Source organism: Polyodon spathula, chromosome 13 (assembly GCF_017654505.1).
Source record: "Polyodon spathula isolate WHYD16114869_AA chromosome 13, ASM1765450v1, whole genome shotgun sequence".
Lineage (NCBI taxonomy): Eukaryota > Metazoa > Chordata > Actinopteri > Acipenseriformes > Polyodontidae > Polyodon > Polyodon spathula.
Window position 1 is genome coordinate 40,198,827 of NC_054546.1, and position 17,707 is coordinate 40,216,533.

General features: G+C 35.9%; 1 protein-coding gene across 4 annotated transcripts in view; it reads left to right on the forward strand.

The window, feature by feature from the left end:
• The window catches only part of znf536 (zinc finger protein 536), a 149,777-nt gene extending 146,364 nt beyond the window's left edge, over nucleotides 1-3,413 (forward strand). For all 4 annotated transcript variants that reach the window (XM_041269049.1, XM_041269048.1, XM_041269052.1 and 1 more), the window contains one exon: nucleotides 1,364-3,413. In XM_041269049.1, the coding sequence (XP_041124983.1) occupies nucleotides 1,364-1,599 (236 nt within the window). In that variant the 3' untranslated portion in view covers nucleotides 1,600-3,413. The remainder of the gene's footprint in view (nucleotides 1-1,363) is intronic.
• Nucleotides 3,414-17,707: the final 14,294 nt, after the last annotated feature.

Below are 17,707 nucleotides of genomic sequence, written 5' to 3' on the forward strand. Positions count from 1 at the left end.
TTTAAATTAAGTTATCCAAAACCAACAAGAGACATATACTATTCTGTGATTTACTGGTAGTTTCTAAGAAAAATACAATTTTTATTTTATAATCTTAATAGCATACATTTGTAGTATAATTTTGAGTTCTCTGGTAATTGAAGGCACTTGACTTCTCAACATTTCGCTCACTGTCTATTATAGAACATACAGTCTGTCTTATTATATAATTGTATGTTTTCCTTGTTTTAAGTGCAATGCCTGCAACAGTTGTTACGTAGATACCATTCTCCTCATGTTTTTGTAAATACTCATATAAAGTATCTAAATGGAGAATGTGAGAGAGAGAGAGGTGGAGCTGTACAGTTGGATTTCAATTCAAACCCTTTTTTCCCTGTAAGAAGTGCTTACTGAGAAGCTTATTTTCAGTACAGCACTATGGTTAATGGAGGCTCTGAAATAATCAGTGTGTGTACATCATTAAACCAAAGCCTTACAAGATCTGCTGGAGAATGAGCTTTTGTTTCTGTCTTCTTTTAACCTTCACGCCGCTTCACAATTTTGGTTGGGATTGCAAGTGCATTTTTAATAAGGTATCTTTTCACAACACCCTAATGCACTAGCTGAATGTAGAAAACCTGGTTGCATTAATTTCAAGCAATTTGTTTGTACATAACCATGTTGAAGATACAGAATGAAAAAAAAACATTCTTCCAGGACATGTTGTGAGCAATGTGGCCCTTGTTCTTTCCTTACTCTGTGACCTGTATATACATTTTGATATATTATTCATACAGAATTAAAAATGAATGTGCTCTTTACCTCCACTGTACTGAACAGTGACAATATAACTGAGCCTGTTCCTTATTTACTTTACACAGTACAGCAAAGCTGACTTGTTAGAGCACATTCATTCTCTTAAGTGTAAAATAGGATAAGAAAAATTTGATTCTTCGACTTAACATAATGTAAAAGAGAGTGAATTTAAACCGTGCATGAATAAAATGCTTCTATTGTGTGCCTTTGATTGGTTTATCTTAAAATTCAGACAACTGGAACATTTAAAACCTAAAACTTGTAGAAAACCCTTTTGATCTATCTATGTATCTCATGTGCAGACATTGTCAGATTTTTTGAAAGCCAAGAAAATATTAGCACTGCAAATGTTTATTTAGCCACATTGTGTTTTATTAAACCTTTAAAGAAAACCCATCTGTATTTTATATATTTCCATTGCATGTTATTGCTATCTGCTTTGTATTTTTGGCCCTTCATGTGTCCAACCTCAGCCCTGTTACACCTCCATTCTATCATTAAGCTAATTTAATAGGATTTATTGAAATCTAACCTAAAGAAGCCTCTCTCCTTTGTTTGTCACCCACAGCTCAAAGGCCATTCCAGTGCAGATACTGCCCATACAGTGCCTCCCAGAAGGGGAACTTAAAAACCCACGTCCTGTGTGTGCATCGCATGCCTTTCGACAACAGCCAGTACCCCGATCGTCGGTTCAAGCGGCCCCGAGTGGACTCCGACACCTCGGGGAATTCAGAAGACATGAACGCCATGACACCGGGGAGCTCTGGAGAGAACACGCCAGAGGCAGGACGTGTCCAAGAATAACACCATTCAGCAAGACATAGTGTACAGAACCAACAAGGACTCCCCAAGGTTTTCACATGTGCGTCCGGAAGGACAGGGGTGGGGGGTTAAGGGAGGAGACATTTTAAAATTCTAATGAAACAATTTTAAATAAATCAACATCTCATAATAAGAAAATAAAATGATAGGATTTGAAAGTGGGGAAGAAAACAAACAAAAAAAAAAAGTTTCTAGCCCTCCGAAATGGCTTCCTCACAAATGAACTAAAACAAAAGTTGTTATAAAAATAAATAAATAAATAAAAAGTGGGAGGAGGTTACTTTGTGTTGTTTTAAAAAAAAAAAAAGGACATTCAATCTTTAAAGTGATTTTTTGTCCAAAACTAATGCTTTTACCAGAAAAACGATAGGTCCAAACGATTTAGCGACGCCTTGAAGATCGAGGGGCTGTGTTTTCAGCGCTGAAAGCGCCAGCTGCTGTCATTCGCCGAGCATAGTAATGAGATGTGCTGGTAGACTGCCATGGTGCCAGGCTGACTGGAGCTGTCATAGCAGAAGAAATCAATTCAGTGGATGTCACAACTGCACTATAGGAGAAACCTTAGCTGGCCCACAGGCAAGGGTCAGTACTGACCTGCATTGAAGAGGATTGGGATATTACATTCACTTTCATAGGCAATTGAATTGAATATTAAAAGAAACTATTTATCTGCAGAGATATGTCAAGCAGGTTTGAGTCATTCATTTTTGGTGGTCAATGTGCAGTGCTGAGAGGGAAAGATATTTGTTTCCTTTTATTTGATTATGCTGATTACATAAGGCTTGTTCTGTATTTTTTTTTGTTTGTTTTTTTAAAGATGCAGTACTGCTGTGGATACATACACATTGTACAGTGCTGAAGCTAGCTTGCCTTGACTGTAGGGGGCACTAGTGAGAAGCATTTATTTCTTAGCAAGAGTTTTGCTCTTTGCATTTGAATGAAGGAACCCCACCTCTGACATGGTCAGTTTTCAGTTTGTCAGTTTATTAAGCCACAGTGCAGGACCACCTTCCTAATTAAGCTCTTATGAAGTAGCTGAAGTGAAAAAGAAAACCTGCTCTTTGTCTCTAATATAGCATATTAGCTAATTCTTCTTTGTTTTTGTAAAACATAAATGTGTTCTATATTTTTTACAAATTTTAGCTTTTGTACAGTATGGATTTCCAAATTTATGTTCATCTTCATATAGGAAGCTTTTTGAGAGGATAAGAATGTCTTTTATTTTTTTTCTCCATGTATTATTTTTTTTTTGTTTTCAGAAAAGAAAAGAAAAATTGAAAAAAAGGGTCAGACCCTATCTAACCAGCTTGGAAAAAGCAGTAAAACGTATAGAGCCTTTTATTGTACTTCCTTTTGGTGCTTTTTATTGCTGCAGTAGAAAAGTATTAATGTCTTCTGATAAAAGAAATCATCTAGACTTTTAAAAAGTCAATATCTTCCCATGCAGGCTGGGAGAATACATCAAAACCCCTGGGCCTTAAAACATTTAAACTCTGCCTAAAGCAGTTTACAAAAATATTAAACTGCAATCAATGTAAATACAATTCTTAGCGCTACCCTGAGACAGGAAAAAGAAAATCTCAGGCTAAGGAAAAAAAAAAAAAAGGTTTGCATATGCTGGTAAAGAAAAAGGATATCATTCCAGTGAAGTTACAGTTTAAATGAGGTTGCTTTGTAATTAGGACCCATCTGGTATAAAGCATACTGCTTTATCGTTTTTTTTTTTTCTGGTATAGTTCTCACTGCCTTACTTAAATCGAGTTGATAAACTTAATGCAACTGTTTCTACATGCCCAGTCGAGGGATTGCAATGTTATTAAAGTTTAACTTTCTGATTGACACAAATCATTTTAGGTTTGAACTGCACTGCTGTGTTTGGTGACTGTCAGTCGCTTGCGAAAAGGTGTGTGTGTGTGTGTGTGTGTGTGTGTGTGTGTGTGTGTGTGTGTGTGTGTGTGTGTGCCGCCTCAGTATTTTAGGAAAAAAAAAAAAAAAAAAAAAAAAAAAAAAAAAAAAAAAAAAAAAAAAAAAAAAAAAAAAATTATAATAATAAAAAAACACATTCCATTTCTCACACTTTCTCAGCTCTTTCAGTATTCCTCTGTCTTTTGAGCATTTTTCAGACATGACAGGCAATAATTCTGTTTGTGACACTGGAAGCAGTTCCTGTTCTTTTTGAAGTGTTCGTTGATTCCATATGGTCCGATGCTACTGTTCCCACCCTTTTCCTCCCATAATATATGTAACTTGTAATGCAAACAAGTGACAACTGCAGAGATGCATTGTCAGATTCTAAATATCATCATTCTTCTCAAGTCAAAACACATCAACTTATTTGTGTGTAAGTTCTATTGTCTGTGATACTGGTCATAATACTGTCTACATTCCTACATGAAGAATATTTCTATCTTGGAGGAGATCTGAGAACCATAGAGTAGAGGGTTTTGTTGCTATGCTTCTAACAAGTAGATTACTTTGTATTTAAGGATTATTCTTGGTAATTATTTATTATTATACATCTGTTGTCATAACTTTATTCTGGTACAGAGGTATTCAAAGTTGTTTGTTTTTCAGCAATGACTGTTTTCTTTCTGCTGTTACAAGTTAAAATGTCTTTGAAGCAGTAAAGTTTTATCCAGTGTTTTACGCAATAAAACCTCTACCTCTGAATAAAAATACATGTTTTTAATGTCTTATTGAAATGAAATACATGGGATTAAGGTAGGGTTACCATATAACTCTGTGTACACTAAGACAGTTTAGTACAGTTCAAGTTTTTCAGCTCACCTCGCAATACGTACTGGTATGTTTTATCTGTCTCAGGTACCTTTCATAGCAGAACTACACTTACCAGAATGCTTTGGGGTGTGAGTTGAAAAGCTTGAACTGTCCCAAACTGTCCTAGTGTACATAAAGTCATAGATTAAGCATGCCTTCCACAATGTTACATAAAAGACCCTCCCAAACAACACCTAAAAAGTGTCTGTGATTGGAATGCAAACTGCCAGCCTCTAGATGCTTCTACTCATGCTTTGTGCTGGATTCAATACAAACATACAGTGGTGCTTAATGACATGTGTTCTGTCTCAGTCGTCCTCGTTTCATGCATGTGACAATGTAACAATGTCAGTCCCACCCAGTCTCTATATCTGATATGTAGAGTAGGCGGAACTGGCGGAGTTGAAAAGTCATATTGTCACCTGACTTGAATGAAAGGAGGAAAGCTGTTTAATTCCACATACAAGCTCAAACCAAGTTCAAAGCCAGATAAGTGAAATAAGAGAATAACTCAGTATATGAGCCCTAGAACCTAGAAACACTGAGATAAAACACACATACTTCATGCCTCTGGAAAATCTGATTGAGTGTTAGTGTTGTCTTTTAAATTCTGACGTTTGGGGGTTATGTTTGGCTTCGATGGAGGGTCTTGGGTAGAAATAGTAAACCTTCTGCTTTGGTTATATCCTTTCACATCTGGAAAAAATCTGGGAACAGCTGTGGGCCATTATATTATCTGCACAATAACATCCCCCCTAGCACCTGCTTAGGGTACAAGCCTATCAATACAGTAAAGAAAGTGTGGGGGAATTTTGAACAATGGGTGTGAAAAAAAACAACAAACCCCCCCCCCCCCCCCCCCCCCCCCCAAAAAAAAACCTTGTGAATTTGAAATGTTCCCAGTGTGAGCAGTTTTACTGGTAATGCGGAAATACAGAGCAAGGCATGTTTAATGGGTTTTATTTTTTATTACACTACACTGAATAATTAACTCTGAGGCAAAGTGTCACGTAGATTTATCTTTTAATCCGTTTACGTGCATTTAACGTACAGTAAATTGCGTACCAGTGCGTAAAACTCACCATCGGGTGTTATTTACGTTATATCTTTCCATACTAAACAATGTAGATTGACTATTAATTAAGCTATCGCTTATTGTATATATATATATTTCGATTATATATATATATATATATATATATATATATATATATATATATATATATATAATATAAAACAAAAGAGATGGCACTTTTTAACCATCACCCCTAGAATCTTATGCTCCAAAAGAGCACTTTTCTGGTTTTGTTAGATGACACTTTGAAATATTGATCACCAATCTACATTTTCTTTTAAACAATAGTGACCACAAACTTTTGTCATCATCTATATATCTATTATACCATACAATATCTGCAAAAATGCAAAAATTTAAAATTAGATCTGTTTAAAGTTACAAAAAAATAAACACACAGGTAAACCCCTTAAAAATCATTGGACAAAATGTAAATAAATAATAGTCCACCTTAAATATATTCCATTTAAGAATATATTGTGTCCTGCTATGGAAAACAAAAGTTAAGTGGAAGATATCATATTCTTAATTTTGATACTTAATTAGAACTAGACCAACATTCCATTGACGTTGTTCACCCTTTTATAGGAAAATAAATGCGTGCAATGGCACAAAGAAATCCAGTAATATTGTTCCTTTTAAAACTGTGTCTAGGGGGAGCTATCCAGCTGTGGAGACCAGGTTAAAATCCAAGTTAGGGCGCAAGTGTGTTTGGTAGTCACTGGTCTCCCATAACCCAACTCATCCATAACTGCAAAACACTTTCTGATAATTCTACATGTATGAGGCAGAACTACATGTGCTTGAATCTGACTTAGTTTATTGTAGTTTTATCCTAGATTTCTACATGAAGCCAAGTTGTGATTGCCTGACATGTGGATGTAGGTTGTTGGGAAGTGAATTGGGGGAAGTGGGGGCATATTTGAAACCCTGGGAGCAGCTTTTGACAGCCAGATTCCACAGTGTCTTGCACAGCACTAACCTGATCAGCCACAAAGGCACCACTTTTGACTGTGACTCTTCCGCTCAGCCATACATTATACACAAAGCCAATTAGCATCTAGATCAATCACCGTGACTTCCAAAGCTTAACAGCCAACTCATTTGAGTACCTAGGGTTCGGTACTTCAGAAATCCCTTTATAATTTGACTTCAATGTGCTTCCTGTGTCACTTCCTTCTTTGTCTAACTTTCTGAGTGTTAACTGAAATAAAAGAGGAATAACAAACTTGTAAGGGGGGAAAGGGGGTGGGAGGTGGCGCATGGTGTTAATTGTAATCCTGCTTCTTCTCCTTGCTGGCAGTGTCTTAACAAAGCTATGTTAATAATGATAAAATCACTGACGTGCTGACAGTCCTGATACCTTCAGGTTCCACCGTGCAAAGCCTTTCAAGGAAAGGAAGTAGCTTAGTCAAATGAAACGAGGTAGTGAGAGCCCTAAATGAGCAGGTTTTGTTTTACCAAATCTCAATTCCAATTATTTCAATATCGTCTGCCAGGTGGTGTGTCTTCCTCCAGAAGGCTCAACCTGAAAAAGAAGAAATGAAAAGAAAGAAAACACGACACGTTTAGAGCAGCCGCATGCATGCTAATAACTTTCCAGAGCCACACACCAGGTAATTGCGTGGGTCTGTCAGCTCTGATGCTTACAGGCAGCTGACTTCAGTTAAAAAAAAAAAAAATAGATATATGTTTGCCAGAGATAGCCTCCACCCTATGAGACCCTGTGCCATTAACATTTGGCTGCAGAGCTGACAACCTGGTTGAAAAGGAAACCTCAGTGTTTCCTATTCAACCAGCTGGAATGCTAAAAAGAACCTATTTTTCCCACGTTATATTATGAAAGCTGATGAGCGACAGTAGGTCAGACTAAGTAGTTTCTCATAAAGAGGGGCAGTTGACAGCAATGTGGCAACAAGATGCTGTTTATGAATCATCATTCTAAAGCCTTTCATAACCTGCTGGAGAGTTCCATTGTCCTTGTAAAGTTGTTCCAGGCCTTGTCTACATCATATACAGCAGGTACTGAATATTTTTATTTTTAACAAATAAATTGCTCATAATTATCAGGATTTTCTTAGCCAGCACCATGTAATTATGCCTATTTTGTCACGAATTGGCTAAGCCGTTGTCAGGCCTGCAGCAGCCCAATTATAACCTTTAAAAATCACCAAACACTGGCGTTTTCTTACACATGTTCTGGTATTAAAACATGCTCAGCAGGGGGACTCATGTTTCATGCCTTTTTAATTACTTAATCCTTTCACTGGTGGCATATCATTTTACTGGTACAGCACTTCTCTAAATCAGACTTAATTACTGTTCACAGAGTCGAATTTCAAGGTTTCTTTGGGTGTTTGGTACTAGGACATGGTTCAGTAGATAAGAGAAAGATGATTGCTGCAAGTCTTTTTTTTTTTTAAATGAGGCAATGGTGAACACCCCCCCCCACCCCCCACCCCCCACCCCCAGAGAGCCACAGGTCCCGCTAAGCTTGTTTTGCTTGGGGCAATAAAACTCCAAGTAGCATGAGCCGAAGAAAATCATCTTATTTTTACAATGAAAGTCACTGCCAGTCAATTTCAAAATCCCTGCCTACTCTCACTTAATCAAATTGTTTTAAATATGGAAATTCAAACTAAAAAAAAAAAAAAAAAAAAGCACACAAAGAGTTGACAAAAGCTGAGTCCGTGTGGAGCGGTAAGTAGGGTTTCATTTTGTTCTGCTCACCATATCTTGCTTAATCTAGCCACTGTGTGTTAATAGACTTGCCTATTGTGTTTTGTATATAATATACTGGCTTATACAGCCTTATATATATATACTTGTCAGATCAAGTTAGAAATATAAAACAGTGCATATTTCACATTTAGGATTTCTGCCACACATTCACAAACACCAAGCCGAAACAGAAACCCATATAAACAAAAGAATAGCCAAATTAATCATAGATATATGTTCACTAAAAGATGTTGGGAGTTGTATAGTAATGTACGTAAAAATGTGAAGGTTATGAATAACATGCAAAGAATTCTGGGACCTATTTTAAGGATCAAAGCACTGGCACTCTTTAATTCTGTATTAATCCAGCTGGGTTTTCCCCCCAAGGGCTGATTTACTGCCCCACTTACTAACAGTAATACATACAATAGAATTATAACAAAATTAAGTGAGCAAAACACAAAAAAGTATATATATATATATATATATATATATATATATATATATATATATATATATATATATATATATATATATATATATGTTTTTAATTTAAAAAAATCTTCCCGCCCCGTGTGGTGCCGTGTGTGATAGTACACGTATGAGACAGTACTCCACAGCAGCAAATTTATTTTTATTCTGCCCAAATTATAACACCCTGGGCAATGCTATAACATGATTTATTCATATTAAGGATTTTTGCTAATAAATGATCCCTAAAAAGACAAATGTTAGCTGCCCTATGGGGCTGTAGTAAGGGACTGTTCTTGCAAAGGCCATTGCCATTACGTTTCAATATTTAATGTAGCCATATTTGGAGAAGTCTGTGAAATAAGACCGGACAAACAGTAATTGTACTTTTGAATTGCAGGATTAAAAAACAGAAACAGAATCTACCTCTTGGACAAATCAATTGGATTCAGGCTTCAGAGAGTTAAGTTGCAAATAAAATATCAGACATGTTTAGCCTCCAGACATCCATTAAAGTGCAGAATGCTGTTTTCTATCACAGATTATCTGCCAGATGTTCAAGCTATCGCTAATCATTGCAGATGTAATGGAGTAGAATGTTGCAGTTTGTGACTTTACTGGCATCAATTCTGTATCCTGCACAAGGGAAAATATTTTAAATATATAATTATACCCCATTAATACACAGGTTTTATTTCCCTTCAGCAAAACAGAACTTAATAAAAACAACCATTAACTGCATGTTTTGTTTTAGTGCATCGATGCAAAAGACTCTGTAATGTTAGGTATATTTTGTGTAGTCTAAACCAAGGGTGAATGCTCTTAAAAGTATACACCTCACTTAGTGGAGCATGCTTCCGTGCTATAGTGAAAACACACCACAATCCAAAGTAAATATGCATATTTTAGGTGTCTTCTCGAAGGAGGAAAATCCATGGTTGTTTTCTTTTTATTCACGTGAAACATTTTATAGACAATGTAGTTCTGATTACACCATACCAAATATAGATTCACTATGTAACACAATTTTTGTTCCTGGGTAGTAAGTGTTATTTCCTAATTGCTTATGCCTCAAAAGTATAGAAAATGGCTATTATTCCCCACAAACTTTGCTTTTGTGACCAGGACAATGATATTTCAAAATATCACTATTTCCAATGGGAAAACGGGCAAATGTGTGTCTTTTCGTTCACATAAAATCAGTAAAAAACAACATATGAATCCAAATTAACATGTATTTATACTAAAGTAATACAAAAATGACTACAAAAGATTTAGAAGTGAGTAGTTTTTCGAGATTTACTATTATACTGTAAATACAGTTGGAAATAGTGATATTTTGAAATATCACTGTCTTGGTCACAAAAGCAAAATTTGTGGGGAATAATAGCCATTTTCTATACTTTTGAGGCATAAGCAATTAGGAAATAACACTTACTACCCAGGAACAAAAAAAATAATAATAATAATTTGTTACACGGTGTTATTGTTTATCTTGAGAAATAAATCGTATTTGTATAATTATTATTATTATTATTATTATTATTATTATTATTATTATTATTATTATTATTATTATATTATTATTATTAGTGATTTATAAAATAAATACATGTTATAAGGTTCAGAAAATTATTCTACTTTTTTATTATTAATAAAGGTAATATTGGTTTATTTTTAAACCTAAATGATATAGAAATGATATAATGTATTTATATTATTGTTATTGGGCCCTATTCACAAAGTCGTGACTTTTGATTTATTTATAAGTATGGTTTGATGGATTCAATAGACTTTTGTATGCTTTCAACTGTTCTGGGCTGTTGTTAAATAAACAGACAACACTGTAGGAAGATTTAAAGGACATCAAACTTTTTTGTTTTTAAATCTGAACACGGTGAAGATATAATGAGAAAAATCTATGTGAATACTGCCTGATACACGCAAAAAGAGTGAACCTGTGATGAGAAACCTCAAAACTTTCAACCACCAATCATGAAGCTACAGTAGCAGGCTAAAGGCAGATGGCTGCAGAACATTCAGTTATAATGTTTGTTTGAAAAAACCTAAAACAAAACTGTAAGTTAAAGGTTCAAATAAAGACTTTGTTTACCAGGTTCTAATCACAATAAAACCCAATAAATGCCATGTTTATCATTTATTTTCCTTATCTATACTCTAAGTGACAGGGTATACAGTTACTGTCAGATTAACAGAAAAAAGGCTACAGAATGTGTGCAAACCAGAATGATGCTGCAAAGTCCAGTTTACTACCAATGGCACAGGAATTAGTCAGACTCATAGGATGATTATCAGGGTAGAATGGGCATGAACACTGAAGTGCTTCCTCACCCTCTAAGAGGGTGGTCTGTCCAGTGCAGGCTCGAAACATCCTTAGCAGGCAATGTGAGGAAGTTCAAATTGACTGAGCTTGTGTCATCCTTGTTTTGAGGAAAAACAAAGAGGGCTTAAGTCTCCAGGCTGGAGAAAAAAAACAAAATTGCAAGTAGTAAGTACTTACAGAAAAGTTCAAACAGTATTTCAGCGAAGCTGTGTATAACTGTGAATTGATGTGTGGCGTTTGGTTTACTGAATTGCTATTAGTAGCCTATTTATAAGAAAATGTTTTTATCTGTTATCTAAAAGTTCTTGCAAGCCTCGTTAAAAGGTCACAGCATGACACTGATTAACATACATAATTGTATAGCGGCATTTCCAGATCTGTTCTAGTAACACGTTACAGTAACAGTTTATATTAAGTGCTACTTATTAATGTGTCACAAATGTTAATGTTATAAATAGATAATAGGTGCTTGATAACTATGTTATAGAGTATTAATAAAACACTGTAGATGGTTTATAACCATGCAATAGCATTTGACAGAATTACAGTTTTATAAAGGGGATAGTTTCTAGCTACCTATTCTACTTTGGGATGTTTATCCAGAATGAATTATTTTTTATAAGGGGGCTAAAAACTGTCCCCTTTATAAAAACGTAATGCCGCCTATGGCTATTGTATGGTTATAAATCATCTACAATGCTTTATTAATACTCTATAACATAGTTATTAAGTATATAATATATATATATATATATATATATATATATATATATATATATATATATATATATGTGTGTGTGTGTGTGTGTGTGTGTGTGTGTGTGTGTGTGTGTGTGTGTGTGTGTGTGTGTGTGTGTTATATATATATATATATATATATATATATATATATATATATATATAAATAAGCAGCACCTAAGCAGCACCTTAATATAAAGTGTTACCCATGCTACCCATGTTACCCACATTGAGTGTTTATAACCACACTGTAGTAACACAGTAGTAGCACTGTAGTAAGTTGTGTAGTTACAATGCAAGAACATTATGAAATTAAAACATGTTGCCAGTTGCTAGCGTTTATTTATTTATTTATTTTTAATTTTATTACACTCTATTGACATATATCGTTGTCTATTTATAATTAAATCACTATTGAACCTCACATGTAATTACTATGTGACATAAAAAAAAATGTGTTTAATTCAACACTAGGAATCAAACCATTCATATTGTATTGTATTAGGTCCTTGTAAATCGTATGTAAGTGCAGCCTATTGAATTATTTTACTATTACTAATAAAATACACTACAGTTTTTAAACTGATAAAAATTAATATAGGAGACCACTTAAAGAGAAACCCAGAACTTACACACTATATTGTATTGTACTGTACTGTAAGACAGTAGACAGCAAAGAAGCTGTGGCCATATCAGCTGTGGCCATGATGGACTGTACCACTAATTGACATTTTCATTAACAGTAAATGTATGTTCCTATTTCTGTCTTTGATAATGACCATATCTTTGCAGAGTTGTATTGTCTGTTAATGGACATAAAAATAAGGGGGACTGGGATGGAGACGGGGGTGGTGGTGGGGACACACACAGATATTTCATTAACGCAAGAACTGTAGAATTTCATCCAATCTTATTTCAATAGCCATCCACAGTAGTTTTTTGCAGAGAGGTGTGGGTGTGAAATAATTACATACAATTTACAGTGATTAAGAGACAAGCAGCTGCTTTCACTTAAATATAAAAACATTATTTATCTCATAAAAAAAAGTCTCAGAAGCCTAATTGCCAGTAAACATCAGCTGAGAAGACAACAGATTCTATTCTAAATAGTGGCGGTTCTAAACACTCACATTCTTAACTCGCAGTTGTGCTCTTAATTTGGTAATCTCGTCTCACAGAACCGCACTTAAGATTTACGCTTTCTATGTCGCTTGTCATGGCATGTTTTGCATTCCAGAGGGTACTATCTGTATAAAAATGGGGTTACAGACTTTAAAACTGCAATACGCCTCTTCAACATTAGGTGAATGAACACTACGCGGCTGTAATTTTTGTGCCCTCTGTAATTTGTTTTACAGATGAACTCCATTTACTAACGCCAAGAGTGCAGAAATAACAGCTCAAGCGGTAATTTCTAAAACTACTTCACTTAAATACATGGCATTAGATCTCTCCAGCTATAACTGCATGTGTGGTTACACAGTCATCTGTGTGAATACACTGTAATTAGCTAGTATGTGCAATGTTGTAATTACACATGTTATTACACATTACAGTGTTATTACATTTTGATTACAGCATAGTTTGAGGCACACAGTTTATAGCGTTACCATATTCACATACTGTAACATAGAGGTATTGGACAGAAGTGTATTTGTGGAGGTACATACCAGCAGCCTCTGTCCTAGTTCAGCCCATGCCATCCACTGACAACCATATGTGAAAAATTGATTCAACAGTGGGGCAAGCCATAGCCTGAAGAAATCAGATATAAGAAGAAATGCAAATGACTAAATTAACACTAGAACCAAGATTACGGGCTGCAAACAACCGCCATGCCGGAAAAATGTGCGGCTCCATTTTTTTTAAACAGCTTCGATATGAAAATGAAAAACAAACAAAATCAGATACAACTCAATATTTTTATTTATGAACATCATACATAACATTTTCAGAGCAAAAACACCGTATTTACATTGAAAATTAAACTTTTTTCTTATTTTTTTTTTTCAAAAAGAGCACATATACATAAACATGAAAAACTGTAATAAAATAAACTTTACACAATAAACTTCTCTGTAAACAGGTGTAGAAAGCTGTATGCACATATAAAATTATAAATCATTAATAACTAGTTTCAACTAAAATAGCATAAAACAAAACATAACTTATGCAACGTGAAAGCGCTTTGAGTGAAACAGAGTTCAAAGGTTCTGTTTGTCTGTTCAGAGTTCTATTACAGCTTTCTAAGTACAATCTATACAGAAAACACTCTTTTCAACTGTACCATTGCATTTACCACTGACTGCCTTTTCACAACGAGTGCAGACATCAAAAGTTCAGTTTTTATTGCATTTAGCAACCTGGAATTGTCTTTTACTCTGTGTGCCAGTGGGCACAGCGCTGGCTGAAGGTTAAGGGGCATTTGCCAGCCGGCTTTCGTGTCTCTTAACAAAGTGCTTCTGTCGTAGCTCCAGGTCTAGCTGCAAAATGAAGTCCCTCCGAGTGATTATATTGCCGGTGCACTCCTTGTACAAAACCAAAGCGTTGATGGCTGCCAGTTACAAAACATTACAAAAAACACCCACAGGCCACTTGTGAGTACCACCTTTGACAGAATACAGCTGTGCCATTTGATCCAGTATATCCACACCATACTTCGTATAGTCTCTGGCTTTCGTTTAGCATCAGTTGTGACAGTCACTGATCTGTGCAGAGAGTTTAGAATATGCACATTTTTAAAATATTTTTGCACTGTCACAATCAGGGTGGCACAGTCGTTCTGCCTGAGAAATGTAGTATAAATAATAATAATATATGATGTGTAGAATGACCTTCATCAGTGTTTCAAGCACTCAACGGGATTATAATATGTTCTTTCACAATGACTTTGATTGTGAAAATCATTTATTACAAAGCCCGGATTAAATTGTCGGCTATATTGTATTGATTTCAATATGCCGCATAAACTGCGGGTATGGCAGTTGAAGAAGCAAGTGCTTATAATTTATTATTTTTTACGATTCTGCAGCTGAAACACCGTATGGGTATTTAATTCAGATATTTAGTAACACTTAAGAACAGACATGCACAAGATATTCACATACGTGGAGATATTTAAATTTGAATTGCAAAAGCTGTTCAAAAAGAGGCTATGGCAGTGCTAGTGTTAAAAGAAAGAACAAAACTTTTGAAACTATTTTAATTCAATAACAGACTATTAAATAAAAAAATGGTTCATTATACACTATGCGTAATTTGGAGCACACAGCCTCTGAGCAATAGCAGAGAGCCCGTGCTGATGCATTACATGAAAAAGAACTTCAAAGCAATTGCCATTCCACTGAATCAAAACAAGATTCTAAGAATCCTCAGTACAAAAATAACTTTTTTATTTTATTTTGTATTGCTTGACCCATTTAATACTAAACGTTACAATAAATTAATTCAAACTATGTTATGTTTTTAACTCTGTTAGTCACTAACATAACAAATTTTACATTTAATTTCAAGTTTTAAAATGGCTTTAGGTTTTACAGTTAGATTTACAAAAGTACTCTGAATACATTCATTAGCTCAGCTTTTTTTAGAAGCCGAAACAGAAATCAGCAAGTTCACATACAGTACGAAGCAAATCATATTGGTAGACTTCCGATGCGGTGATTATGCAAAATAATTAAAACAGATGTAACTCTAACACTTTGTTAAGTACCGATAATTAATATGTAATTATGCGCTCATTACTAAACTAGTTAACACATTTAATGGAATTAGACATGAAATTAAAGTTTAGACACACAATTACCTTAGTTTAAAATGACTGATTTCTGTTGACATTTCAAAACAATTCTATTCATTATGAATAAAAAAACAAACTGACTAAACAAACAGTTTTTATTAGGCTTTGTTATGCAATAGACATGAGGCATCACCTACCTTTGTCTTTTGCAGGGAACTTAAACAAATCAGTTTAACAAATCTATTTATTGTTAAATTAAAGACTTACACTTTTTCCCCAAAACTGTTTTTCCCCTCATCCTGTCACTCTCCACTTAAGGCAATGCCCTAACATACTCCCTTCCTTGAATTTTGACGGTCAACTAACAACCCTGTCCATCAAAGCCTCCTTGAAACCAAATCAACTGGGTGCTGTTCTTTTAACCACTTATGACTCTGTTAATTTTCAACCTGGCAGTCCTGTCCTGAGTCAGTCATCTGCAGAAGAATGACCTGCCACGACCACTTACAAGCTTTACTACCATCAGTAGCATTGTACGCATGCTTATGTAGAGCATATGGCTACAGGATAATTATACAGACTTGAAATGGGGTCAAATATCTTAATAAGTGTAATAATCAGAGTGTTGACGCCATCTTAAAAATCTCTACCAATGCCACTACACAGGTTACAGCTGGTCATGTTGATCCTAGATTCTACAGCTAGTTGAATCAGGCTAAGCCTATGACAAAGGTTCTGACCTATTGTGGTCCTTAAAAAAGTCCCCTGCATTATGTAACTGTTATTAATCATTACCACGCACCTTAAACAATAATATTCAAACTTCAGTGTGTAACACAGCAAAGACTAGGTGTGAACTGCCAACCAAGTGACCATTTAAGAGCAAACCACGTTTCACTGACACAGGTCAGAATGCGTAACAGCATCACACAAAACTGCCTGCAGGCAAAAATACCCACACGCACCCACAATCAGCCCCTTTCTGTGGAAAGGTAATAACCTTCATGTAGTTACGAAAGCCTATCTGAAAACACTAGCAAGTGCTTGTACCCTGGTAGTAAGCTCCACTGTGCTTGAGCACTAGGTGTTCTGTAATGCTGCGCTTGTAAAACAAGAGATCACCTTGGGCAGCTGCTCTCCTTCCACTGTTGTTACAGCGACTCTGAGCTGATCAGCTGCCAGCCTGACAACTTCATTCAACCTCCACCTGCTATCTTCCAAACAGACAACCATCCCGAGGCCCTTGACAGAGCTGCCAGGACATCTGAAATGTGTCTGTCAGGAATCAAGCCTACTCAATGTTTTTGAATCCACATCCACATCCATTTTAGTTTTTAACTTCCTAACGGTTTGTATTTACCCCCAATACAATATTTATACTTAACTTTTTTATTTCTGTCTTGTTGTGTTCATGTAATTTGTTTTATTTTTTCTGCTGTAATGACAACACTACAGTCAGCGAGAAGCGAGAAGGTAAAATATCCCGAATAAGTGATAGCAGAATATAGAAAACTACTATTCCTTGTTATATAGAATATTTAAAGTTCCCTTTCAATTGAAATGACAGCCATTACCGAATGGGAAGGGGCCTCTCTGAACATCAATCTCTGAGCAAATATGCAAAAGCTACCCTATGAGGGCCCTGCTATAAGGGGGTAGTCCCGCCCACCTCTTGCTGAAGAGGGACATCCTCACAGTAGCCCATTGCCATTTTCTCTCTCATATCTCTAAAACAGGTTGTGAATTGCTTCGGCGATTGCGTCCAAATTTAGCTGGTTTATTTGGTGCACCAAATAAATTCGAAACTATATCAAAGGTTGTTGGGGCTGATGGCAGCCGCCTCCAGAATCCTTCCACTAGGACTGCTGAGAATGCTCCCACTTCAAGCCTGGGTGAATATGCTCAAGGTGCACCTGGTCCGAGATCGGTGCCAGCTGGTGCGAGTGTCCAGACAATGCCGGAAGACACTGGAGTGGTGGCTTCGTCACGGCAATCTGTGCCTCGGATCTCCCCTTGGATCCCCTCACAGAAGGGAAGTGATCACTACAGATGCCTCCAGTCAGGGCTGGGGAGCAGTCTGGAACAGGACAGGAATAAGAGGTCAGTAGAAGGGACATTGGCAGCAAGCATACATAAATGCGCAAGAGCTGCAAGCAGTGAATCTGGCTTCATTACATTTTCACTAGCAATGTGCTGGTCCAGACGGACAACACCACAATGGTAG